The sequence below is a fragment of the Engraulis encrasicolus genome, chromosome 5 (assembly GCF_034702125.1).
Source record: "Engraulis encrasicolus isolate BLACKSEA-1 chromosome 5, IST_EnEncr_1.0, whole genome shotgun sequence".
NCBI lineage: Eukaryota > Metazoa > Chordata > Actinopteri > Clupeiformes > Engraulidae > Engraulis > Engraulis encrasicolus.
In genome coordinates, this window is record NC_085861.1 from 7,464,667 (window position 1) to 7,492,115 (window position 27,449).

General features: G+C 45.2%; 2 protein-coding genes across 2 annotated transcripts; both read right to left on the reverse strand.

The window, feature by feature from the left end:
* Positions 1-1,981: 1,981 nt before the first annotated feature.
* LOC134448908 (RIIa domain-containing protein 1-like) lies at positions 1,982-8,641 on the reverse strand. Its single transcript, XM_063198614.1, has 4 exons — positions 8,511-8,641; positions 6,071-6,147; positions 4,806-4,852; positions 1,982-2,084 (listed from the first exon to the last, which is right to left on the reverse strand). Exons 1-4 carry the CDS (start codon positions 8,571-8,573, stop codon positions 2,017-2,019), a joined length of 255 nt encoding a protein of 84 aa, XP_063054684.1. The 5' UTR covers positions 8,574-8,641; the 3' UTR covers positions 1,982-2,016.
* A 355-nt stretch (positions 8,642-8,996) lies between these two features.
* haspin (histone H3 associated protein kinase) lies at positions 8,997-27,449 on the reverse strand. The gene is made up of 19 exons (XM_063198615.1): positions 26,829-27,449; positions 26,598-26,723; positions 26,256-26,384; positions 25,857-25,985; positions 25,319-25,415; positions 22,362-24,557; positions 20,203-20,436; positions 18,082-19,821; positions 17,403-17,538; positions 16,892-17,043; positions 16,416-16,601; positions 14,623-14,708; positions 14,451-14,513; positions 12,442-12,533; positions 11,552-11,631; positions 11,064-11,152; positions 10,673-10,815; positions 9,818-9,920; positions 8,997-9,582 (listed from the first exon to the last, which is right to left on the reverse strand). The coding sequence occupies exons 1-19, from the start codon at positions 27,023-27,025 to the stop codon at positions 9,375-9,377; spliced, it is 6,186 nt and encodes a 2,061-aa protein (XP_063054685.1). The 5' UTR covers positions 27,026-27,449; the 3' UTR covers positions 8,997-9,374.

The window sequence follows — 27,449 nt, forward strand, 5'->3', positions numbered from 1 at the left end:
CCTTTACATTACAGATGCAGTAGAAGAAAAATAGGCCTATTCCAGTTATGCTCAACGCAGTGAAGTTGTAAGTAATAAGACATCTTTTTGGACACCATAACGTGCACATATGAGGATTTATGTAGGACTAACCCATACACATAACACCCAAGTTATCTACGTAGTAATTACAAGTATATGGGTTTTTTCTCAGACCTCATTGAGCTTTTCCCCCCTATAAACCATGAATCAAGTGAAAAGGGAGTTTTTCCTCACCCATGTTGCCACCAGGGGCCACATCTTAGCGCCCAAATTCAGTGTGACTATCTATCACTTATGCTGGACCCGGCCACTGTGGACCTTATGCCTCTAAGAATCCTGGGCCCAACCTACATGTATGTGGACCTTATGCCTCTACAATCTCTATGTCTTCTTGCTATTCTCTCATGTTTCTGTCATTCCTTTCTACTTCTCTTTTTAAATCCATCTTTAACATTGATGTTTTTTTTCCATTTGTTAAGCACTTCGAGCTGCATGCCTTGTATATACAAATACAATTATTATTATTAAGTAATCTAGAGCTTGCAATGGCAAAAGGAAAAATAGTGAGCGCATAAAGTAATTTCTCCAGGTACTAGTAGTTTAGTCATTTGACTCATAATCAATGATATTACAAGGTAGAAGCGCCTCTTTGGGTCTTCTTCACTCTGTGATCACGGTGCCACATGTATGCTACACCATATTGGCATTTTGTTCAAATGGGACTTCAAAAAGAACTGTTTCCACGATGGTTCTTTGAAGCACTTTGAAAGACTCTTCTTTGGTATTGTGCTGAAGAGCACTACTGACCTCGTTGTTTTTAGGGCCACCCCACTTAGTGTCACCCAGGGAAAGGCCTTGTTTGATGTGTACAGAGGCAAGGAGAAAGGTTTTGATGTATGACGTTCATTATGTCTATAACTGTTGTGGTAGGACCTAGAGTATTTATTATACTTAAGACATGTAAAAGTTTCATCTTTTACCTGACATGTTTCGACGGTAGGTTCCGAGAGTCACATGGATGTTGATGTGTGATGTGCTTTACAACATGTCAGGTAAAAGATGACATTTTTATATGTCTGAAACATAAGAGAAAGATCTTGGTTCTGTGTACTCTGTGTAGTGTTACGACATGGCCCACAAGGGAGCAGGATGACCTTTACAACCAATTAACCTTCAAAACTTCATCCCTGTAATGAGACGCCTAAACTTTAACTTTGCTACACTGACACTCGGGGGATTAATTTAATTTACTACACAAAACAGACACAGTGAGACTAAATAGACACAGTGAGAGGTGCTGATGACACTTCTAACATGGTTTCCCATTACATACACTGTACGTACTACTGGGCTGTGCTCTCTCTTCGTTGTGCTGTAATCATCTCTTGCTTAATACCACATGTCCCGTTGGGATTGGTCGAATCTGACCCACCTTCCAAGCAATTATGATTGAATCCCATAATACCACCAAGCTGTTAACTGGTACATTCAATTTCATTATTATCCTGGCTTGGAGGGAGAGTGAGTGCTATCAGACTCAGAGAATGAATGGTAATACATGAGAAAGGTAAAACTCAATTATGTAACTCAAGGGGAGGTATAAAATAAGCTTATTTCCAGAAATAGTGCCGTATCGTGGAAAATCTAAAAGGTTTCAGTATCTGTCAAAGGTATCAAAATCAATGTGACGGTCAGAGGGAGCACGACACAGTAGCTACCGTACATGTACACCAACCCTCCTGAGTCTCTAGGGGAGCACTGGCCATAGTTACTACTGTACTGTCACAAACAAACTCAGACCTACACGTCATCTCCCATGAGACAATCCCCATTTAAATGGTATCATTATGTTATGCAATAGGCCTAATTAAGGATTTCATTTTACACAATGACATGTTTTACTGAAACAAAATACCAGTACTCAACAAACGAGGTCAAGACAGACAAAATACTAAACATGTAAAAAAGATATTTCACATAATTTATTGAAATGTGTCATTTGGCGTCCTTTTGCTCCAGTTCTGACTGTATTTTCTGAGGAAGTTCTGGGTCTGTGAAATGTTCTGTGACAGAAAAGAAAAAGAGGAAACAAATCGTTACTAGAGGTGCACCGAAAATTCGGCCACAGAAAATATTTGTCCGAAAACGCAAAAAAAGATAACTTTTAACTGAATTGTAATATTCTGTCTCGGTTTCGGTATTCGGCCAAGTGATTAATTATAATTCGGTTTCGGTTTTGGCCACAAATTTTCATTTCGCTGCACCTCTACATTACATCAAACAACTTATTCCTGCACCTGTGAAGCAGAGGTGTCGAGAGTAAGAGTAGGCGTGAAAAAAACCCCAAAATGTACTTCAAATTCCACAGATGACTTTACTGAATCATTGTTACAGTACTTGTCTCACGATCATCTGATTCTGAGCTGGTTGTATCAAGTTTGTGACGTGTCTGCTATTTTTTAGATTTTGTTTTTGTTTCTTTTTTTAACAACAGAGTGCATCTATCTCAGTATATACAGTTAAATAACTGATGTAACAACTGTGTAATATCATGTACTGGTGTTGTACTTCAACAATGAATGTACTTCAGGTTCTCCTTTTGACACCTCTGCTGTGAAGCCAACAGGTGGGTTACTTGCAGAACTTCTCTTAGACACAGTGGCCTCTGGTGGCCAGAAGGTAGATTGCAAAAGCAGGGATGTTTAGAGGCCCTTTGCAACAAGCAAGCAAAACAAGCAAAAACAGTACCTCTCCACTGTTTTTATTACCTTTTTTGAACAAGCAGCAGAAGCAGCAGCAGCAGCAACAACAACAACAAAAAGCAAAACCATGTAACCCCCCCTCATAGTCAATGTCAAGCCTTGAAAAGAAACAGGTGAAGTTGATGACTGTGGTCCAATGTTTGAGTTTCAAGTCAAGTTTTATTGTCAATTTCTTTACATGCACTGGTCATACAAAGAATTTGAAATTGCGTTTCTTGCTCTCCCATGCAGACATAGACTAATCTAGGTAAGGACATAGACAGTATAGACATAGACAGTACTCATACATGGACATAAGACAGTATGGACATAGACAGTGCTCATACAGACATTTAAAGTGCAAGACTGGACAACAGAAGACTTGTAGAGAACATACATTAAGAGGAGGTATTTTGTTGTGCTTTTTCTAAAAGTCCTTTATAGCGTTCTGACATAGTAATAGTAGCATTTGAAGAAAATAAATAATTAAAAAAGGTTTTATTAAATACACCAGCAGCAGTATGTGTGTGTTTGTATGTGTTTTGTGTGTGTGTGTGTGTGTGTGTGTGTGTGTGTGTGTGTGTGTGTGTGTGTGTGTGTGTGTGTGTGTGTGTGTCTGTGTGTGTGTGTCTGTGTGTGTGTGTGTGTGTGTGTGTGTTTAGTGCAGGTAGAAAGTGCGGTGTGCGTCTGTGTGTGTGTACCTGTGTATGTGTGTGTGTGTGTGTGTGCATGTGTGTGAGTATGAGTTGTGTGTCAGTGTGTGTATGTTTGGGTTTTGTGCAGAAAGTGCAGTGTGCTTGTGTGTGTGTGTGTGTGTGTGTGTGTGTGTGTGTGTGTGTGTGTGTGTGTGTGTGTGTGTGAGTGTGTGGGTGGGTGTGTGCGTGTGTGTGTGTGTGGGTGTGTGTGTGTGTGTGTGTGTGTGTGTGTGTGTGTGTGTGTGTGTGTGTGTGCATGTGTATGTTTTGAGTTAGTGCAGGTTGAAAGTTCAGTCACAGATGTAGTAGTGCAGGTGGAATGTTCAGTCGCAGATATGGTGGTGGGGATGAGGGGGGGGAGCGTTGTCAGTGGCCTGGCTGGCTAGAGGCTGACAGTGAAAGGAGAGTGGGTTGAGTGTTCAGTATCTTGATTGCTTGATGCATCGTGCTGCTTGCAAGCCTGGTGGTACGGGAACGGAGGCGCCTGTACCTCTTTCCAGAGGGCAGGAGGCTGAACAGTTTGTGTGCAGGGTGGCTTGTGTCTTTGATGATCATCAGTGCTTTTCAGGTGAGGCGTGCGGTGTAAATGTCCTGCAGGGAGGGGAGTGGTACTCCAATGATCTTCTTCGCTGTGTTCACAACACGCTGGAGTGTCTTCCTGTTTTTCTCCGTGCAGCTTCCTCCCCACACTGTGATGCAGCTGGACACGACGCTCTCTATGGTTCCTCTGTAGAATGTTGTCATGATGGAGGGTGTAGCACTTGCCTTCTTTAGTTTGCGCAAGAAGTAGAGACGCTGATGGGCCTTCTTCGCCAGTGATGTAGTGTTGGTGGTCCAAGAGAGGTCGTCGCTGATGTGCACTCCAAGGAACTTGGTGCTGCTCACTCTCTCCACAGCATCACCGTCGATGGTCAGTGGTGGCAGTTGTTTTTGGACCCTCTGAAAGTTGACAACAATCTCCTTGGTCTTGTTGACATTCAGCAGGAGGTTGTTGTCTTTGCACCATCTGGCCAGCAGGTCTACTTCTTCTCTGTAGTGGGTCTCATCGCCCTTAGTGATGAGGCCGATGAGACCCACTACAGGAGGAGGAGGGAAGCAGGTTTGAATCCCTAGCCTGATCGTCCTAGTGCATCAGCTGGTTTCTTTCTCTTTGTTAGTTATTAAAAAAGGGAATGGAGCAGATGTGCCTGGCAGCTATCACATCTCCCTCTTACCAGAAGGAAATAATCTATTTGCCTACACCTTCAACCATGGCTGAAGTGCCCTTCAGGAGAGCTAACCTCACATTGTAAGCCCCAGGTTGTAACCAATACCATGATGTGCTTCTGATGCAATGAAGTTTACCAACCTGCAGCAAACTCACGAATGTCCTCGGGTCTCTTCAAAAACACATCCCTGGACAAGGCACACAAGAGAAGGGAGTCATTTTAATATTGTGAAGCACTAATTGGTCAATGGTAGACAGACAAACAAGGATACATTTAGCCTGGGGTGCGATTCGAAACACCAGAAGGGGGTATATTTTAGGATTTTAATCAACATCCATGGAGTTACAAGATTAACAAATATTAAATCATGTAGAAGAAGTGAAGATATAAATCAGAAACAAAAAACAAGTAGGATGTGGCCTAATTATATGAACGGCACCTAATAAAAGGCATTACACCTCATTAAGGAGATTCACTATAAGCAGTCAGTAGCTAGCCTGATTATCATCGACTTTCAAATCTCTTCGAGACTTGGTCTGACCAAGAGCATAACAATGAACATATCCCAAACGGCATGGTCAACCTAGCAGGGGCGAAAAGCTGACTGTTGACTCAATGTTGACTGTTGCCAATCAGTCTGGTAAAAGCCATGAGGAATCCGTCTCCGTGGAGGGTGGTAGATGGTCTGATCTTACTCTATCATTTAAATTAATTGGAGTTCCAAACTCAAATTAAAACTAATATTGTGCTTTGTTAGCATGCCTGTTACGATATAGCGTCGCAAAAGCATACAAATAACAAAACGAAAGTGTGAATATCGTTACCTTAACCAATCAGTAACGGAGCTCGCGGGTGAGGTCTATGTCACCACTCTCAACTGTTAGCTGATTGGCTAAACACTGAGAGAACCGAGCTCGAGGCTTTTGCCAGACGATGTGCGGAGCCAAAATGTTTGGGTGGAGTACATAGGATGGCGTCGCGAGGCTATGGTCAACCCGCCTCCCTTGGTTTGCTAATGATTGTACGCTCCCCGACAAAGTGGGAGGAGTTCCCGATTTTTCAGGAGCTCAGAAACGATGTTGTATTGCTCTTGTCCTGACTAGAATCAATGCACAAGGAGTTGCTTCACTAGGAGGGCACAGCCTGGCAAGTCCATATCTACAGTACTTCTGCTGAGTGCTTTGCGTGTGTGTGTGTCGTACTGTATGTCTGTATCAGTGAGTGAGAGAGTTAGAGAGAGAGAGAGAGAGAGAGAGAGAGAGAGAGAGAGAGAGAGAGAGAGAGAGAGAGAGAGAGAGAGAGAGAGAGAGAGAGAGAGAGAGAGAGAATGCCTGTATCAGTATACTTGTAGCTACTGAGGCGAACTGAAAATGCAGATCAAGGTGATTTCTTAAAGTTTACCCACCTCAAGAAGTGACTCAGCAACACCTCTACCTCTGGGTGACTTCTCAAATACTTCTCATTGGCAATCCTCGTCTGTATCTGGAAGGCAAGCACAGGCATGAGTAAGACAGAGTTTAAAAGTTATTTTCCCTGTTCAGAGTTGCTCGTTCTTATGGGGGTGGGGGTTTGGATAAACTTGACTTTCGCCATCACACAAGGTGGCACTAGATCACACTACGTCACAAGGGCGTTCTGGTTTCCTCACTCAACCATCTGATGCTCATTAGTCCGAATCATTCCTGAACGAATGAGTCAATCAGATGGAATCTTCTATAAACGGTGGCGTTATGGCTCTTCTTCCTCCTGTCATTCTGAGCTGCATCACGGGTCAGGTTCAATGTAAGTGGCTGAAGTGGCATGTAAAGATGAGGACAGGTTGTTCATCCAATCACATGCAAGGATTTATGATAAGGAGCATCATTCCAAAATGTGTTGGTTGAGGGGCAGTGTTTCCCATACATTGAGGAAACTATGGTGCACCGCCATAGTTTAAATTTGGCCGCCATAGTTTCCGAAAATGTAAAAAAATATATGCAGAATTTTTTTTTTTACGATTTCTGTTTAAAAAAAAAAAAAAAGATTTGAAAAACGATTTCCTTCACATTTTCCTCCTGGACTAAATATATCCTAACCATCCAAACCATGAGTGCTTGAAAGACAGAGGGATCAAAAGCCTAGTCAAGTGGTTGTAGTTAACTTGGGTTTGGGAGCAATAAAAAACCTTCAGAGAAGGGACAGTTGGGATGAGTTTACTGACACTCCCCAGACTTTGTTTTACAGTTGTATGATAATGAGTTAGACGACAGGCCTTCATTGACACAGCAGAAGAGACATCGGGCTGCATATAGAAATGAATGTGTAATGAATTTGAATATAGACATAAATGTGTAATATGTTGTTCATCCCTTTTACTGGGAGGAATTTTGAAAAACTGGCCCTGTGACCAGCACCCCTCATGTAGAATGTGTACGCCTATGTGTGTGGGGAAAAAGGCCTGGCCAACTCTCTTCCCTTTTCTGTCTGTGCGTTAACAATTTTGCAGTGCTCCTATTTTGTTTTTTGTTTTTTTTAATTGCATAGACCCCTGCATGAGGGACGAATGAAAAGTGTGTTGCAAACGGAAATTATTCACTGTACTACATGTCATGGGTAAAATCTTATGTAATTTCTGAAAACGTAAATGGCTGAAAGGTAGGCCTATATTTTCTCCATGAGCCAAATATTCGTGTGAAATGCCTAAACAGGGTGCAAACCACCAGTGTGGCTGAGTCAGGCGTGTCCATTTGAAATTGGAATTGCCAGTGACCTTGTGACCTTGTGTTTGGTTCTGAAACATGATGTAACAAGACTAAGCTATCCAAGTAGACATACAGTAGTTGGGAGAGTCAACATATTGTTAAAAAGTCAAAGTCAAAACGAAGTGCAGAGGAATAACCTCTATGTACAATGTGAAATGGTTGATGGACAGCAAATAAATTTCAGCAAGTTGACTGGATGTTCAAGTCTCATCATCTGGTGCGACACTCACTCTTTCAGGTTTAATATCTCACACACTCACACAGTCATCAACGAAATTTCACTCTAGACCGTTTTTCATTCTGTTCTGTAGGCCTAATGTTTTCACGGCTCATGCAATCATTTCCAAAGGCTGTAAAGTCCACATCTGTGCTGTGAATGTGATAGGCAGATGCATATAATTTCCCTCCCTGGGATTCTGTTCAGTCTGCAAGCCTATTTATTTATGAAGCTACAGAAGAAAATCAAAACACTGACTTGTTTAGTATACTTGCTGTTTTGTGTGGGCCTACTTATCAGACAGCCGCACAACACCCACCCAAATCACACTTCTTTTGGAAAAGTTGGCAACCCTGTAGGCTGGGCCTTTCCAATATTTTAAAGTTTGTGAAAGTAGGTCACAATAACCTCATGGCTTTTGTTCAGCATCTGTCTTCTCTTCTTGGATAACTGTTTAATGTCTCCCCCCCTCCCCCTATAGCCTATTTCTAGTGACTTATGAGGGCCAAAAAGTGTTCCAATGCTGGCAAAGAACTTAGACTTTGAACGATGTTTATTCACTTGTGTGAATAGTGTACAAGTGTAGTGTAGTCTATAATTATAATAGGCCTACACTTGTGAAGGACGGCTGGGCGTCGTCTGCTGATTGTTCAAATGCATCAAATTGTTAAATCCAGCCTAATGTTTCTTAGTTAGCGTTCTGCTTTATGGAGACCAAATACATTATGCAAAATGTCAACAACAAATGGCACTTCTGGTAGCGCCAGTGGTGGTAGCACTGACGGTAGGCTAGTTTTAACGTTGGCCAGTACACCTAGCGTAGGTAAGGACAGCTTAGGCAGCAAAATGAAAACGCTCGAATGAACGATCAATAATGAGAACAGCACCTTGAACTTTCGAAGTTTTTCTTGCTGCTCAGGGCTAAGAGCTTCAATTTCCAGGTTCTCCATCACGCTTCCTCCTCAAGCTCTCCACTCCACAGCTGCAGTAAACTACAACACCGTTGCGAAGCAACGAGAGCTGGCACCTCCCACTTTTGAGGAGGACGAATAGAAAGCCAAATGCACTTTGTCCTCATCCGAGCCCTTTATAAGGTTAGTCTATATCTATGATTATGCTCATCATCAATGATAAAATATCCCAAAGGCCTTAGTGCTGTACCATTGGCCTGACCACAGAATAGATCTCTGTGGCATAACGATGTACACCCCCAAAAAAGAAGCAATTATTGAATCACAGATGACTGGGGTGGACTGGCAGATTTGTCTTTTGGTAGGCCTACTGTTCAAATAGGCTACACAATCTGCTCAGTAGGCCTACATAGGCTACTCAATAGGCCTACCTAAGTGGGAAAAAAAAACCATCCAAACAGATTGATTTAACACAAATTTATTAGATTCTATGGGTTACTTTCAGTAATTGCATGTTTTGAATTCAAAACAATGAAAAATCAGCTAGTTATGATCACAGACACAGGTTATTTTTCTGTAGCATGTAATTTGTTTACATGTTGTAACCTGTCAACACAGTGTACCAAATCAAAATCATGATACAAACGGCTTTAATAGTATGAGCATGTTCAGACAAGATATATATATTAAAGCAATTTTAAAAACCCTACAATTACAGAGTGTGTAAAAACAGTTTGTTAACAAAGACGAGTGGATCCTTCACTATGCAGTGTTCTAAACAAAACAGCAAAACTATAGACATATTTATAAAATAAATATTTACATATTCTATTATGTCTACTATGACTGGAACAGAGCACTCTGCTGCAGCACCTCTCGAGCGGACTTGAAGGAGAGCACCTCCGCGAAGAAGCGCTGCAGGCTGCCCTTGAGCGCCCTCGCCTGGGCACTCCGGGCATCGGCTTTATACTTCATCCCCAGCAGCTTGTCTGTCAGGTAGTGCAGCCACAACACGTTGGAGTGGGGGTGGTACTCACTCCACTCATTCCTGGAAGAGAACAGGAGGGGAGAGAGAGAGAGAGAGAGAGAGAGAGAGAGAGAGAGAGAGAGAGAGAGAGAGAGAGAGGGAGGGGAAGAGACAGAGGGAGGGCGAGAGAGAGAGAGAGAGAGAGAGAGAGAGAGAGAGGGAGAGAGGGAGGGCGAGAGAGAGAGCGAGAGTTGTTACTACAATGTTACAACAGTGTTGTGCATTCAGTCCTGGAGAGAAGGGAGATGGTTCTTACTCGTTCTCCTCTCGCATCTTGCGGTAGATGTCGAACTGGTAGTCGCCCTGGCCCATGAACAGCTCCTCGTCAGTCGAGATGTCACAAGACACCGTCAGCCCGTCTGGTGGATGACAGAAAGAGTTGTCGTCAACATGAAGAACAACAGCAGCAACACCAACCATTATCTGTATTTACACAACAGTGTTCACACAGGGGTGAGTTTCTTAACAGTTTGTGGAGGGTGGGAAAGAGAAACAAAGACAGAATAACTGGAGAATACAAGACCCATCTACTTCAGCATCTACTGACCAGAGAAAGGGAGAGTAAGAGAAAGGGAGAGAGAGAGAGAGAGAGAGAGAGAGAGAGAGAGAGAGAGAGAGAGGGAGAACTGATCTCGAGGGAGGAGAGAGAGAGAGATGAGAGGGATGAGAGAGAGAGAAGGACAGAGAGAGAGAGAGTACTGATCTTGAGGGATGAGAGAGAGAAAGAGATAAGGGATGAGAGAGAGAGAGCAGGCGTACCGATCAAACCGTGAGAGAGAGCAAGAGAGAGCGAGAGAGAGCGAGAGAACTGATCTCGAGGGAGGAGAGAGAAAGAGATGAGAGAGGGATTAGAGAGAGAGAAGGACAGAGAGAGAGAGAGTACTGATCTTGAGGGATGAGAGAGAGAAAGAGATAAGGGATGAGAGAGAGAGAGCAGGCGTACCGATCTCAAGGCGTGAGAGTGAGAGAGAGAGAGAGAGAGAGAGAGAGAGAGAGAGAGAGAGAGCAGGCATACCGATCTCGAGGCGTGAGAGGGAGAGTGAGAAATGAGGGATGAGAGAAAGAGAAAGAGATGAGGGATGGGATGAGGAATGAGAGAGAGCAGGCGTACCGATCTCGAGGCGTGAGAGGGAGTAGTCGATGATGTTGACTTGAACCCCGTGGGCGTCCATGCAGTGGCTCTGGCCCTGCAGCGTGTAACAGCACTCAGGGCTCTTGGTGCTCTTCACCAGGATGTTACCCCAGTGCAGATCCCTGTTAACACACACACGCGCACGCACACAAAGGAAAGCATAGCTCAGCAGATGGATACAGGTGTGTGTGTGTGTGTGTGTGTGTGTGTGTGTGTGTGTGTGTGTGTGTGTGTGTGTGTGTGTGTGTGTGTGTGTGTGTGTGTGTTGACACGTTTGGGTGATGGGTTGGTGGTTTCCGATGGGTGCTCAAAACAGACGTCTTGCTCTGTTGTTTGTGTGTGTTTGAGTTTTGGGTGCATGTTTACCAACCTGTGCTCAAAACACAAGGCCTGCTCAGCCACCGCCAGTGCTGCCGTCACCTGCTGTAGGATGCTCTTTGCCTGAACCAGAGACGCCAGCTGCACACGCACACACACGTAAGAGAGAGAGAGAGAGAGAGAGAGAGAGAGAGAGAGAGAGAGAGAGAGAGAGAGAGAGAGAGAGAGAGAGAGAGAGATCTTAAAGGTCCAAGTTGTGGTTTTCAAAGATCCACCCCTCACTGAATGAAAAGCCATAATAAGCCTTACTATGACATGACAGCACCTTGCAATGTAAGGAAATGCAACAGAACACATTGCGCACGCACACACACATTTACTCTGTGCTTCCTGCCTACAACAACACATTGCAATGTCAGTACATGCATTGCACACCCACACGCACACGCACACACACGCGCGTACGTGCACGGACACAATCACACACATGTGCATGACACACGTACACATTATTTTTTATGGATTTACATTCATCTCTACCTTGCCACTCATGGTTTCAAGATCGCAGCCACCAAATTCAAACTCCAGGATGAGGAAGAACTGTTCCTCGCCGAAGAAATCTAGAAGGGAAACAAGTTGGGTTGTAACAACTGTATTAAATCTGGACGAAAGAAGTTCGTTGCGTAATAATTTGAAGAAACTCTCGCACACTGACCATTTCGCTGTTTTTCTTTAATGAACGACGTTTCGGTACTAGACCTTCATCAGGCAATCTCATAGACCTTCACCAGGAGAGATTGCCTGATGAAGGTCTAGTACCGAAACGTCGCTCATTAAAGAAAAACAGCTAAATGGTCAGTGTGCGGGAGTTTCTTCAAGTTGTCTGCTGAGTGACCCATGGGCCATCTCTGACGCATCTGCCAGCTGAGGTGTGTGAAAAATTCCAAGTTTAACGTAGTTGCGTAATAATATCTGCATTAAACCAACTGATAATGGAAAAATCTGGATGCATACAAGTAATTTTATAGAACAACTGTATTATTCTGATAGCCTTTTTGAGCAGAAGTTTTTTTTAATTTAATCACGCCCTTAGTGTATGAACAGATTGCTGGCGGAAAAAGCCAGAAAAAAAACAAAAACAAAAAACAAACAAAAAAACCCCCCGAAGAATCCCGCTTGACTGAATAGACCAAGTGCTGTAGAAGAGATGAAGAAGTCGAGACGTCACAGCTCATTGCATATCGCTGGGTGAAGATGACCTCCTCTCTTGATGCCTGTGATGCCCTCGACACCAAAAATGCTTTTGCTACTTGCCCACGCTTGCCCCATCAAACCAAGTCAGTTACTTCCGCCATCTTTGTCGCTTTTGCCCTGGGCAGTGTGTTCCCCCATTTATAGTGAACATTGAGCTCTGGCAGAGCAGTTCTTACCGGGTCGATCGTTGTCGGAGCCCCGCTCTCGGTCAAACTTGTCCCAGGCACTGAGTAACTGCTTAGGGTAAGAGCCCTGCACACAATGAATGCTGCAATGGAGAGGAGAGGAGAAGGAAGGACACACACACACACACACACACACACACACACACACACACACACACACACACACACACACACACACACACACACACACACACACACACACACACACACACACACACACACACACACCGAATGACAACAGAAGTTTAGTTTCCATTTGCGTTGGGCGGCTTATGGTGAGGTCAAGGGGGTTTATTCACACAAGGTTGAGAACCACTAATCTAGGCTGAGAACCACTGGTCTAGGGTGAGAACTACTGATCTAGGCGCTGGTCTAGGGTGATAACCACTGATCTAGGCTGAGAACCACGGGGCGTATTACAGAAACTTCCTATCTTGAGAATCCTATCTTATCTGTCTATTTACCACGGTAACGGCACTTTAGGATCGAAATTTAGGAAAAGCGCATTACAGAACATTGTTTCCTAAGTTGATTTGCACATCCTATCTGAAGTTAAGATAATTATATTACAGAAGCATCCTAACTTTGAAAAATCTTAAATTATTTGTCCTAACTTTAGGACAGCCACCCAGCTGTCCTAAGTCCCAATTATCCATTGGGAGTTAGCCAAAATGTAGCTAATGTTGATAATTTAAGAGACCAGAGACGGTCTATTCGGAACTAATGGATCATTCTTTTGAAACTCGGTCGTCTGTAAAATCATAGCTTGAACCACGTTCAGCTGTTTCAGCCAGAGCTACAGTCAAGTAAAGTAATTTCATCCTGACAACAACGCAATTGTGAACGAATGAACATGTGAATTCAATTTATTGACTGAACCAAACGATGTGTGAAGTGAAGATTGATGATAAATATAGAAGATGTGAAGTTCGATATCAACCCTGCATGACAGGCGAGCCGACCATTGTGCGTGCATTCGCTTGATAAAATAAATGCATTGGGATGAAAATATTGAAAGGGGAATATGCACTTTATTGGGACTGAAACACAATGTAGGCTATTTGACCATTTTAACAGGAGGTTTGTAGGCAGCGAGTGTGAGAAACTCCCGGAGCCCTCCTCCTTCCTCACATGTTGCTGCTGACATTAGAAATGAAATCTGATCGGTGGAACGTCATTAATAAGTGCCCTGCAGACTGCACAGTGTTGCCTAGTTTGTAAAAGTTTAGCGAAATTTTCACATACTCTTCCTCTCTGGTTTAGCAGGCAGACCGCGAGATGCAGGAGAAAGTCAAAACCAAAACTTCTGTTCTAGCTTGCGTCGTTGCGTTGTGTCGCACTGTTGCTAGGTAACGGTGCATTTGTTGTCAGGTAACAGACATATAAAGTGGATTGTAGATGTTTAGATACTTAGGATTTCCAAAGATAAGATAAGAATCCTAAAAAGAGTTAGGATTTGTTTCTGTAATACCAAACTGGAAAATATCGTATCCTAAGTAAAAAGTTAAGATAGGACGAGTGGAGATAGGATGTTTTCTGTAATACGCCCCAACAGGTCTAGGGTGAGAACTACAGGTCTAGGCTGAGAACCACAGGTCTAGGGGGAGAACCACTGATCTAGGCTGAGAACCACTGATCTAGGCTGAGAACCACTGATCTAGGCTGAGAACCACAGGTCTAGGCTGAGAACCACTGATATAGGCTGAGAACCACAGGTCTAGGCTGAGAACCACAGGTCTAGGCTGAGAACCACAGGTCTAGGGGGAGAACCACTGATATAGGCTGAGAACCACAGGTCTAGGCTGAGAACCACAGGTCTAGACTGAGAACCACAGGTCTAGGGGGAGAACCACAGGTCTAGGGGGAGAACCGCTGATATAGGCTGAGAACAGCTGGTCTAGGGGGAGAACCGCTGGTCTAGGGTGAGAACCGCTGGTCTAGGGTGAGAACCGCTGGTCTAGGGTGAGATGTGAAGGTGTCGGCTGCTGCGGCTCACTGACTTTTTCAGGCCGATGAAGCCGTCTGTTCTGTTCTGGTCCTTCTCATCCAATATGCTCAGTTCCCTACACACACACACACACACCAAGACAGGCACACATGTAAATGAACATGATCAATCAAATGAAAATCAAGCCAAGTAGTAGTAATGCATCTAATATGACATTTACACACTTGCTGATGATGATCTCATGAAGGATCTCTCCAAAGGTCTTCTGATCCTCTCCATTCACCTTCTGATCGCCCTCTAGTGGAATGATCTGGAGTAGGCACAAGAACATGGCAACAACATGCGTCACAACACACACATCAGTCATGAGACAGTCACATGCAAGAGAGAGAGAGAGAGAGAGGGGAGGGGGGGGGGCATATTGGGTGGAACTCTTGGAGGGTGTAGAGTGAGAAAAGTGTGTTGGGGGGGGTTGTAAAACATGCATTCTCAGAGACTGTAGAGCACCAACGACGGGTCGATCACGGAGGCTTTTCTTGTCGATCTAGAGGCAGGAGGAAAGAAATTGGATGATTAGGCTATAGGCTGCAGAAATATTGAAATGACTGCAGTAGCAGCACTCTGGCGTTCATATTTGCGTCTGTATTCCGTTCAGAAAGGCTCATCACAGCTTTCTCCTCGTGTCAGAGGGTTCTTTTCTTTCTTCCTTTAAAAAAAAGAATAATCCTGCTGCTTATCATCCTTGAGCGCCGTCACCATGGCTAGAGTCTGGCGTGGCCAATAGCCTACAGTTGCAAGTGTGGCAGAGAATCGACATCTGATGAAGCCAAAATCATTAGATGTTCATTAAGAATGGGAGGATGAATTCCTTTTTACTTTGACTGCAGTGATGATTGCGGTGTGTGTGTGTGTATGTGTGTGTGTGTGTGTGTCAGGCTTGTACGAAATTCCGAAATGAATGAATTGAAATTCAAAGTAATGCCATAATACGAACACTAGCAGGGTGCCTACAGATATTTCTAGGTTGAATTTACTACCTTTTTACTACCTTTTACTACCTCCAATTTTTTTTACTACCACAACGACTTCGTGCTCAAACTGAGTAAAGAAATGTAATACCTTTCCAAAGCTAATTAATAACATGAATTAATAATAACTGTATAATTTGACAATTGACGTTATAATTTATAATTTTATAATTATAAAATAATTTAGTAATCGTTGAGTGTATGTGTTAGTACAAGTTAATGCAGGGTATCTGCACAGGCTATCTGCTCCCTACTCTGTTTCTGTCCCAGACATTTGTCATGACCTGTTAAAGCAGGGGTGAGGAACCTATGTCTCGATGGCTGTTTTATCCGGCCCCCGATATAAATTGTAATGTTATGCAGCTTCACCAAACCATACAATACCTCCCAGGTTCTGCTGTGTTGATGCCTGACGGCTGTCAGTTCGCTTCGACCATTAGAACTAGTTCAGTTTGTTAACAACTAGCACAATGCTACATCAGTGGACGCAACGCCAACTCCCAGGTCCTTGCCGCTGCATAAAATATAATTCGCCCAAATGTAGTAATTAATTGAGATTACGGACTACAGTTTAATTAAAAAAATAGAAAACACATAGGCCTAAGAACAGTTGTAGGAGTCCAGAAAAAATACTACCAACTGAGATGTTGAATACCTTTTACTGGTCATTATTTTGCAAGTTTTCATTTACTACCTTTTACTGCTTTTTAAAAAAACCCGGGCACCCTGACTAGGTAGTGTCATTACCTTGAATTTCTTTGAATTTAATCTACACCACCCATTGAGAGTACATTAAACACCACCACCTAGTGTTCATATTATGGCATTACAGTGAATTTCAATTAATTCAATTCTGAATTTCATACAAGTCTGGTGAGTGTGTGTGTGTGTGTGTGTGTGTGTGTGTGTGTGTGTGTGTGTGTGTGTGTGTGTGTGTGTGTGTGTGTGTGTGTGTGTGTGTGTGTGTGTGTGTGTGTGTGAGAACACACCTTGAGCGCGAGTGGCTCTCCCTGTGCGTCAGTGGAGGAGAAAACCTCGCCGAAGGTGCCCTCTCCGATCTTACGGCATTTCTTCATGCGTGCGGGCGGGATGCAGTGGGCGAAGGACAGCGGGCCCTCCTGCTCACACTCCTGATACACCTTCTCCGCATCGCTAATCTCCTCCTCGCACGCAAACTACACACACACACATGTAAAAAGTAAAGCCAGTTCAATTGTGAGTGTGTGCCAGTAAGCGAGCGAATGTGAGAGACTGAGAGAGAGAGCAAGAGAGAGAGAGAGAGAGAGAGAGAGAGAGAGAGAGAGAGAGAGAGAGAGTTTGGGAGAGAGAAAGAGAGTGTGTGTTTGTGAGAGAGAGAGGTAGAGAGAGAGAGAGAGAGAGAGAGAGAGAGAGAGAGAGAGAGAGAGAGAGAGAGAGAGAGAGAGAGAGAGAGAGAGAGAGAGAGTGAGAGACAGAGGTGACAAACCGAAGAAGAGTTTCCTCCTGGGCTGAGGACCAATCGTGGCAGTAGAGCCAGTGCTGGGGAGGAGCAGATGTCCTGACTGATGCTGATGTTCATCCCCCGCAGAGAGGGAGTATTCAGGCAGGACAGGCCCAGACGATGGGGAGTCATGGATGCTGCAAACACACATGTACACACACACACACACACACACACACACACACACACACACACACACACACACACACACACACACACACACACACACACACACACACACACACACACACACACACACACACACACACACACACACACACACACAAAATGTATGAATGCCATGTGAGGGGTCTCTTCAGACTGAAAATGTATTCTGGCATGACATGTATAATAGCAGTTGTGTGTGTGTGTGTGTGTGTGTGTGTGTGTGTGTGTGTGTGTGTGTGTGTGTGTGTGTGTGTGTGTGTGTGTGTGTGTGTGTGTGTGTGTGTGTGTGTGTGTGTGTGTGTGTGTGTGTGTGCGTGCGTGAGATTACCATTTCTCTTCTTGTGTACGGAGAGGGCAGCTTTGAGCCTGCTCCACATGTGTGTGCTGAGGGACGTGTCTGGGGAGAAACAGTTCAGCACGGACGAGATGTTCAGCCCATCCACAAGCCCCGGGCTGGCAAACTCCTGAACACACACACACACACACGCACACAAACACACATACACACAGACACACACGCAAGCACGCACACACGATAAGCAGACGCAGTCAAGAAAATCGAAAATATGGAGTAAATCAGCGTACACACTGATTATCTTTGTTTAACTGAATGTTTTTATTCGGGTGAACAACATTTTTCACTGTGTCAAACTAGGGATGTTATAAATGAATCGATTAATCGACTTGTCTATTACAAAAAATGAATCGCAATTGATCGCCAACTCGACTGGCCAGAGACCCAGGTGAACTGGGCATGACGAAGTGTGTGAGAAGAGAAGTGTGAAGAGCGGGAACATTTTAATCACCTTTGGATTAAAGAACACAAACAGTAAAAAAAAAGTTTTTTTTTTTGGGAAACATTGAGATCTGTGGAAAAAAACGCTGCTTATCAATTAATCGCAAGTCAATCAAAGGTCAGGCAACTAACAGCTAACGAATTAATCGATAATTTGCATCACTGAATCTCTATTCTACATCAACAGCCATTCCATTCCATTCTTTCCTACCTTGGCAGCTCTGCTGAAGTCCAGGGAGTCGTTTGCGTAGCGTGAGCGCGCCGCAGCTTTGAGGTCCAGGTCCAGGGTTTGGTCCTGGCTCTGGTTCTGCCTGCGCTGGCCCGTCCTGCTCCTGCCCCAGCGGTTGGCGCTGGTGCCGGTGACGCCAGCCTTGCGCCCCGTGCCCACCCGGGCCGCCTGGCTCTGCTGGCCCGCCAGGAGTAGTGTGGAATCCTTGGGAGAGGTGGAGATGGAGGAAGATGAGGAGGAAGAGGAGGAGGATATGCAGGAGGTGGAGCCGTTTTTGGAGTTCATCTTCGAGCGAGTGCCCACTGCGCCCTTCTTCGTCTTGGGGCACCGCTTGGGCTGCTTGGCACGGGACTGCTCCTCCTGGGGCTCTGGCTGGCCTACCTGACCTCCCGAAAAAGAGGAGGAGGAAGAGGAGGAGTGTGCGGTAACTGGGGGCACCTCAGAGTAAGACGAAGATGATGAGGACTTTGGGTGGACGGCTGGGGGAGCGTCGGAAGAGGGGGAGCAGGAGGAGGAAGAGCTTGTGTTGAGGGTGGGGGGTGCTTGGTCATCAGAGCTGGAGTCCACAGGCTCTGCCTCCCTAGTCTCTGTACTTGGAGCAGCCGTCTGGTGTCTGGACAACCCGCTGCGTCTGAGCAGTGCAGGGGTCACGCGCAGTGGGTCCAGCTGCACCACAGGCTGACGAGAGACACACTCGGCCTTAAACTCCTCCACTATACGTCTCACTGCTCCACCACCATTTTCTCCTCCTTCCTCCTCTTCCTCTTCCTCCACCTCCACTGCTCCCTGTCCATCATCATCATCATCACCTTCTCCTCCTCCTCCTCCTGCTGCTGCTGCTGCTGCTGCTGCTGCTGCCGTGGTGCTGCTGTGAGAGACCAGGCTCCTCTCTGGCTCTGCTTGACTTGAGCTCTGGTCTTCTTTCTCCTCTTGGATGGAGCTGTGGTCTTCTTTCTTCTCTTCACAGGAGCTCTGGTCTTCTTTCTTCTCTTCACAGGAGCTCTGGTCTTCTTTCTTCTCTTGGATGGAGCTGTGGTCTTCTATCTCCTCTTGACTAGAGCTCTGGTCTTCTTTCTCCTCTTGGATGGAGCTGTGGTCTTCTATCTCCTCTTGACTAGAGCTCTGGTCTTCTTTCTCCTCTTGGATGGAGCTGTGGTCTTCTATCTCCTCTTGACTTGAGTTCTGGTCTTCTTGCTCCTGGGCCAACGTGCTGCTACCACCAATCTCTGGGGAAGACAGGCATGCAACACGGACACCGGCACCCCGTCTGCTGCTGCTGCTGCTGCGTCTGAGCAGGCCAGGGTATGCAGACAGCTGCAGTGGATCCACCTGAACCACAGGCTGTCGAGAGACACATTCGGCCTTCAACTCCTCTACCACACATCTCAACGCTCCTCCTCCATCTTCTCCTCCTCCTTCTGAAGGTTCGACCTCCATCCCTTCTTCATTAGCATGCTCGACCTCCTCCGCATGACATCTCGACACTCCTCCTCCTCCTCCATCTGTAGGTTCGACCTCCATCAGTTCTTCTTCTGCATGTTCGACCTCCTCCGCCAGACATCTTACCGCTCCTCTTCCATCCTCCGCACCTTCTGTCCGTTCTTCTACCTCCACCAGTTCTCCTCCTTCTGTAAGCTCCGTCGGTGCCTTCACAATGTCCCCTGTGTCGTTCAGCTGAACCACAGGTTGGCGCAAGAGACACTCAGCCTTCAACTGCTCCACCTACAAAAAAGTAGTCAAAGACACATCTCTTTAGCTTAGTTTGTATCACTGACACTTCCCACTGATTCTGTTCTCTATGTTTTAGTAATCTATTGTTTATTTACCCATTGTCTTGGTTACCTTTAAACTTTAATGGTGCTTCCAAGCAGGGCTCTAAATTAACTTTTTTTCATCACCAGCCAAAATGGCTAGTAGATGTTAATTATAAGCCAACCACACACTGATGGGTCAAAGTGGCTAGGAGATTGGTCTTTTCTACCAGCCAAACTGAAATTTCACCAGCATTTGGCTGTTTGGCTGCCTGCTTCCAAATAAAAAAAGCACAATAATTAATTTTTAGTATCATTTTTATAATTATTACTATATTAGTAGTATTATTACCGTCTGTCTCATTACTCTTCCATCTTCTTCTTCTGTATGCTCCTCCATCTCCTCCTCTGTGTTGTCCAGAGCAGGATTCACAGAGGTAGCCAGTGAAGTAGCCAGTGAAGTAGTCAGTGAGGTAGCCAGTGAGGTAGCCTCGTCCAGAGAGTCCAGTGACGTCTTGGCGGTCGTGAAGCCACCGGTCGCCTGGGAGACATCAGTGTCCCCGGCATGGTCGTCATGCATACCTCCCTGTACATTTAAAAAAATAAAAATAAAAATCAGGGTCAAAGTCAGCTTCGATGTTATATTCTTCACTTGCTGTTTACACCCAAACTAAAGGAATAGGAATTGTGTTTCTCAGTGCCCCATGCATAGACAAGACCGAAAAAACATTTAAGCGCTAGACAAGACATTTACAACATATCTGTGCACAGGCACAACAATAGGGTCATTTCACATGAAATCAGACACTTTGGCACCCGACCGACCCGGATTTCAATCATACTTGGTGTGCCTTTTTAGTAGCAAGGTAGCACCCCAGAACTGCATTGGTTTGAATCTGACATGAATATAAAGGGAGAAACAGACTAGCGAAGGTTTACAAATGAGGGTAGGACACTATACATTCAGCATTGATTATATCAGTCAGTGTTAGTCACAAAAAGATGTCTGTGGTGTGGAATACAACAACCCTCAGAATATGAATTATGATAAATTGAAAAATTAAAAATTTGATATCTAAAAAACTTGTCTAAACATTGCCTGTAAGGTCATAAACAACATTGGGGTGTTTGGTTCTTTATTAAGAGATAATGGGACATAAAGGTTGAAATGAGTTGTAATGAAGTACTAATAGAGTAGTGTCAGGGACAGGACTGGACTGGCCATCTGGCATAACGGGCATTTTCCCGCTGGGCCCTGCACCCCCGTCGGTCCCTATTCCAGGTACTCAAAAACTACACAGCTTCTGCCCATTGTCAATGGACACAGTGGAAGCTAGACCATTTTCAGCATTCAGAGAAGGCAGGGTTGAAAGAATAAGCTCAGTAAAGGATTTTTTTAATCTTCAAGCATCAAAGGGTATGTTGTAGCATTACCATATTATATTACTAGGTGAATTGTATGATGCCATATTTTTGAGTCCCATTGTCTCTGAAATGAATAAAGAACCAAACACCAGCATTTCAGGTGTTGTTCATGACATTACTAACTCTTAACTACGTTAAGACAAGGAACTGGCAATTTTAAAATATACGTTTTTTAGATATTCAATTTTTTATTTTTCAATTTATCATAATTCATATTCTGAGGGTTGTTGAATTCCAAGCTGATTGTGTAATTTGTAGAGCCAGAAAAGAGCTTTCAAAGAACACCACAGACAGCTTTTTGTGACTAACACTGACTGATATAATCAAGGCTGAATGTATATTGTCCTACCCTCACATGTGAACCTTTCCTAGTCTGTTTCTCCCTTAATATTAGTTTCAGATTCAAACCAATGCAGTTCTGGGGTGCTACCTTGCTACTAAAAAGGCACACCAAGTATGATTGAAATATCGGTCGGGTCTCAAAGTGTCTGATTTCACGTGAAATGACCCAATAACATATTCTAACCTATGCTACTGTAAGTGGGTCAAAGACGTGCAAAATGGCATTGTCATTCAGTGTAATGGATACCTTCTGCTGACTGTAACTGTAAAAAACATGACTCTTTTTATTTTATTTTTTTCCAGTGAATTCATGAAAGCCTCGGCTGTCATCCATTCACTTGAAACAATTTAAAAATCATGTTTTTTTTACCTTAACAGTCAGCAGAAAGTATCCGTTACACTGAATGACAATGCCATTTTGCACGTCTTTGACCCAAGTACTCAGGCACAAAAACATGAATATGGCATAATTTATTAACCACTACTAGTGGTCCACTATATTAAAAATAAGTCATTTGAGTCAATAAGTAAGTAAATAAACCAATACACAAACAACCAAACAAATGAACCTGTGGCCGTAGTAAGTAAGCCTGCTAATAGACGTACCTGCAGGCATCCTTTTAGTTAAGAAAATGAGGACTCTGAGGCTCTTCTATTAGATGATTTACCTCTACCACAGGGTTAACTTAACCTGGTTTACTAATGAACCAGCTTCTTAGTACACCCCTCCCCAGCCTCACCCACCTCCTCCACTGAGGTGAAGAGCTCCAAGCTGCCCTGATAGAGCTCCAGCTCACTGGGCTCTGCTGTGGTAGTAGCATGGCCCGTCTCCCCCTCCAGCTCACTGGGCTCTTCCGTGGTGGTGTTGGCCTGCCCCGTCTCCCCCTCCACTCCCATGGGGAACTTCTGCAATGGACTGGGCCGGGGCGGCTGCTTACTGGGGCTGGATGACACTGCCCGGGTTTGGGTTTGGGTCAGTCTCCGGGTCGTCCGTCGCTGGTTGTGCTTCACGACCTGCACTCCAACGGGGGAGTCCTGCAGTGGACTGATTTGGGCCTGGGGCGGCTGCTTACTGTGGCTGGGTGACGCTCCTTGGGTTTGGGTTTCAGTTCGCAACCGGGTCCGCCTCCGGTTCTGGTCTTGGATCACACCCTCCTTCATTTTCTTGGGGGACTCGTGCAGTGGAATGTGGGCCTGGACCTGGACCTGGACCGGGACCTGGGTTTGGGTCCGTCTCCGGGTAACGCGCCTCTGGTTCTGGCTCGCCACGGTTATGGTTGGCGGTGACGACAGCACGGAATGTTGATGTACGCGCTTCTCCACCGCCAGCTGCTCTGCTGGGCCCTGATGAGGAAGAGGAGGAGGAAGAGGAGGCAGTTCACTGCTGCGAGACTTTGTGACTCTCCGGTGCTGCTGGACTACATGGCCACGGTCACGGTTGACATTTATGGTACTGCGTCGGCCACTGCTGGCATTGGCATTGATGCTGCTGACGCTAGCAACGACATCAGTGCCCCTGGTGGTGGACTGAGGGATCTCGCTGCTGAGCTCCAGACACTGCTGGGACTGAGAGTAGGAAGACGATGTAGTATCTTCCAGACGCCGGCATGCCCTGCGGAGAGGGAACAGCTCACTGCTGTCCGACAAGACCTCCACCGAGTGGGACTGGGAGGGGGAGGGGGGTGGAGGAGAGTGCAGGTAGGAGGTGTCGCATTTTTTCTCCTGGCTTTTGGGTAACGGAGGCAGCTGGCTAGTGTCAAACAGGACCACCGTGTGTGGATGTGAGGAGGGCGGAGAAACAAGGGAGGAAGACTTCTTCTGGACTTTGAGAGGTGGGATGATCTCACTGGCGTCTGACAAGACATGCGACGGGGACTGTGAGGAGTGCTGCGGGGAGGGGGAGTGGGTAGAAGAGGACATGAGCTGGGCTTTGGGGAGCGGGATCAGCTCGCTAGAGTCTGACAGGACCGCTGTGTGCGGTTGTGTGGGGGAGGACGGGAGAGAAGAGCCCTCTGCATCAGGAGGATGCATCGGCAGTGGTATTTCGGCAGAATCCGTGCTGACCTCTGTGAGTGGCCGCGAAGGTGAAACTGAGGATTTCTCCTCTGCTCTGGAGTGGAATGGCCGCCCAGCAGCAGCAGCGGTATCCATGACAATGTCCGGGTGTGGCTGTGTGGCTTTGGGCTGCGGCGGCTGTCCTGCCGCATTGCCATTCATGATATCCAAGTGCGAGTGCTTACTTTTGGCTGTGGGTTGTGGTGGCGGCTGTCTGACAGCAGCCTCCATGGCCAAATGTGGTGGTGAGTTGGCGATGTAGGGCTCACCGTCCTTAGCTGTGTGAGGTGTGAGGTGTGGCGGCGACCGTCCTGCACTGCTTGTGACCCTCTCTCCCCTCTCAGGGCCACTCTTGGAGGACGCGGCATGCCTGATGCGCTTGCGAGGCTGGCCTTGACCTTTCGGGTGTGGTGGAGGCAGCGTCCGCTTGGTCGCCCGGCGCCGCCGGCTCTCTGCATCAGACGCAAAGACGGAGGTGCTGTCCTCATTGCTGAAGATGGCGCTGACGGAGATGGAGGAGTCGCAGAGGCGGGTGGGGGGTCGTCGGCGCGCGGGGGGCAGGACGGACGGCGTGCTGGAGAAGATGGGAACGCGGCCAGCCAACGACAGCACCTCCTCCTCCTCAGCCTCTGCCGCGCTGGCGTTCAGAGACGCTAAAGCCGCCACCGCTGGCCTCACCACCACCACCTGCTCCTCTTCCTCCTCCAACACCATCACCTCCTCCTCCTCTTCTTCTTCTTTTCTCGGTTTCTCCTGCTCCTCCTTTTTTGTGCCCCTCTGCAGGGCTTGCCTTTGTCTCTGTCTTCGGCGGAGGTTGACCGTGCGGGGCAGCTTGGGTGTGGCAAAGTCGTCGGAGGAGTTGAGGGTGGAAAAGGGCCGGAGGACCTGATTTTGGGACACAAGAGGAGCTGTTATGGACCTAGCGGCTACTGGCTTACAGTTGACCACAGGTGACAGAGAGTTTATATGTGCTGGAGACTGAGCTGGCAACTGGACAGCATCTTCCCATGGGAGTGCATCAGTGTAGAACTGCAACTGTCTATTGTTAATGAAAAGCACTTTGAAAAGTATTAAGTTTAGAATACATTTTAATGTATTTTTAAGTATTGTATTTGTATATAAATCCATTCCACAGTTACTTTTTGCCAACATCAAATTACGTTTTTGCTGTATGCATGGATATCAGAGCAATGACACAACAAACTGATTTTAAAGTAGAAGTAAAGTTGAATACGCTTAAGTTAAGTGTCTTAAAACTTGATAGGGAGTATATTTGCATGTTGATGGACACCTTTATTTCCTTCAGGATCAAATCAAATCAAGTGAATAACCATCAACACACCCTAACACAGAATCATTGGCAGTCTCTATTTATATCAGTGTGTAGGCAGCTAGAGAGTGGAAGGCAGAGATGAGTCAATGGCCTCTGTCATATGGGTCATTAAATTGCCATTTAACGCAATTTAATTCCGCATAAAACTCAATTCCACTTCGAAAACATCATGTTAACACTTCACAATTCGGAATGAAATGAAAATGCTATGTAAACTCGGAAACGGAACTGTTTAATTTTCAACTATTAACTCGGCATTAAAACCATTATGTAAACACAGCCATTGACACGGAAAGCGATCTGTACTACCAACCTGTGGCTTTGCGACTGAGGCTCTGGGCTTGGACGGCTGAGGTCTCCGGCGAGCAGTGACAAACTTGGCCTTCTCAGGAGGGCCTGCATTCTCTGACCTGACAAAGAGAAGAGTCAAAGTCAAACTGTCAATCACAAAGTCTCATTGATATTATAGATGAAATATGTAATTTTCCCAGTCATAATGAATACTTAGAAATTGATAGTGGTGGTAAATATTGATGAAAAAGATAACGTTTATGAATGGCCAGTATACTGTATAATCCGGACATGAACTACTGCATGACATACTCTACCTTTAGACGTGCCACACGTCACCAATCAATCACACATGCATGCACACTTAATGAGCTGCTGGGGTGGGTAGACATCAAATCTCACCATGTAGCAATGATGGAATAGAAATGCATGAATTAAGTTTTTATAACATTAAATGCATCACGAAAAAAACTTTCTAAATAACAACACTGTCATGAATAAAGGTAGTCAAATCATAAAAAAATGTTGTTTTACACTGGATGAATAATGCTTGGAATTACCTATTTGTTGTAGATTTAGGTGCAGAATCTGAGGGCTGTGCGTTTTCTTCATCGCTGCCACCCTCTGTCCAGCTCAACAACACAATCTTCTTGGCTTTCCTGGGTGGCTTGGCAACAACTTTCTTTTTCCTAAAAATGATGGCAAAACATTCGGGTAAGCCACGTTGACAGTCACATGCACACTAAAGCAGTTGCTGAGGTGAATAGACATCAAATCTCACCATGGAGCAATGATAGAATAGAAACAGGTAAAAGAACTTTGATAGAAATGCATGAATTATAACAATGGTGCGAATACATCAAGAAAAAACTTTCTAAATAACAACAATGCTGTGAATGATGGGGTTAAATCTTTAAAACAATCTATGTTGTTTTACACTGGATAATGCTATGAATTACCTATTGGATGTAGATTTAGGTGCAAAATCTGAGGGCTGTACATTTTCTTCATCGGTGCCACCCTCTGTTCCGCTCAACAACACAGTCTTCTTGGCTTTCCTGGGTGGCTTGGCAACAACTTTCTTTTTCCTAAAAATGATGGAAAAATATTCAGGTAAGCCACGTTGACAGTCACATGCACACTAAAGCAGTTGCTGAGGTGAACAGACACCAAATCTCACCATGGAGCAATGATAAAATAGAAAACAGGTAAAACAACTCTGATAGAAATGCATCAATTATAACATTGGCGTAAATACATCAAGACAAAACGTTCTTACACTGAATAATGCTATAAATTACCTGGATGTAGATTTAGGTGCAGAATCTGAGGGCTGTACGTTTTCTTCATCGCTTCCACCCTCTGTCAAGCTCAACAACACAGTCTTCTTGGCTTTCCTGGGTGGCTTGGCAACAACTTTTTTCCCCCTAGTAATGATGGGGAAATATTCTAGGTAAACCACGTCTTTAAAATCAACGGCTCTAGTATCTATCACATCTAGACTCAAATGCCGGTTAAGGACCCATACTTACCCTTTCTTTAGGGGAACGGGGTCCGGATTAGTCTCTGTCATGGATCCGTCACTAGCACTACTGTTGCTGAAGATCCGTTTGTTATTGTCAGGGGAGAGCCAGGGTTTTGGCTGTACCTTGCGAACCCCTTCATTTCTACTATAAGTCTTAATAAAAACGGGACCACCAAGTTTTCGTCCAAAAGTGGCACTGGCCATGGTTGACGGGGGGAGTCAACAACAAAAAAGGCTAATGAAATGCTAGGCCAAACCTCCGTGATGTGTTGTCAGGATTGCCCAAGTGTTTTTTTCCCTGTCAACTCTGTATTGTTAAAACAGACTTCATTAATTAGTTTTAGAAGATGACGTTACAAAATTCAGACAGGCCAACAGCCCTGTTGTCATTCAACCATTCATATTTTTCTTAGCTACGGTACGGCTAGCCAGGAAGCAGGCTGCTAGCAGAAAGTATGGGAACTGGTTCAACATCGAGCTCATATAGCTGTAGATGAGAAGAAAATTAGTCCAACAGTACTGTATGCTCATCGGTTTCCCAGTGAATGTTTCTCGATGTGCTGTAATTCCGCCGTTAATACTTGTGACACTTCTGAATAGCCAAATAAAAACAACCCACTTCTGTCCG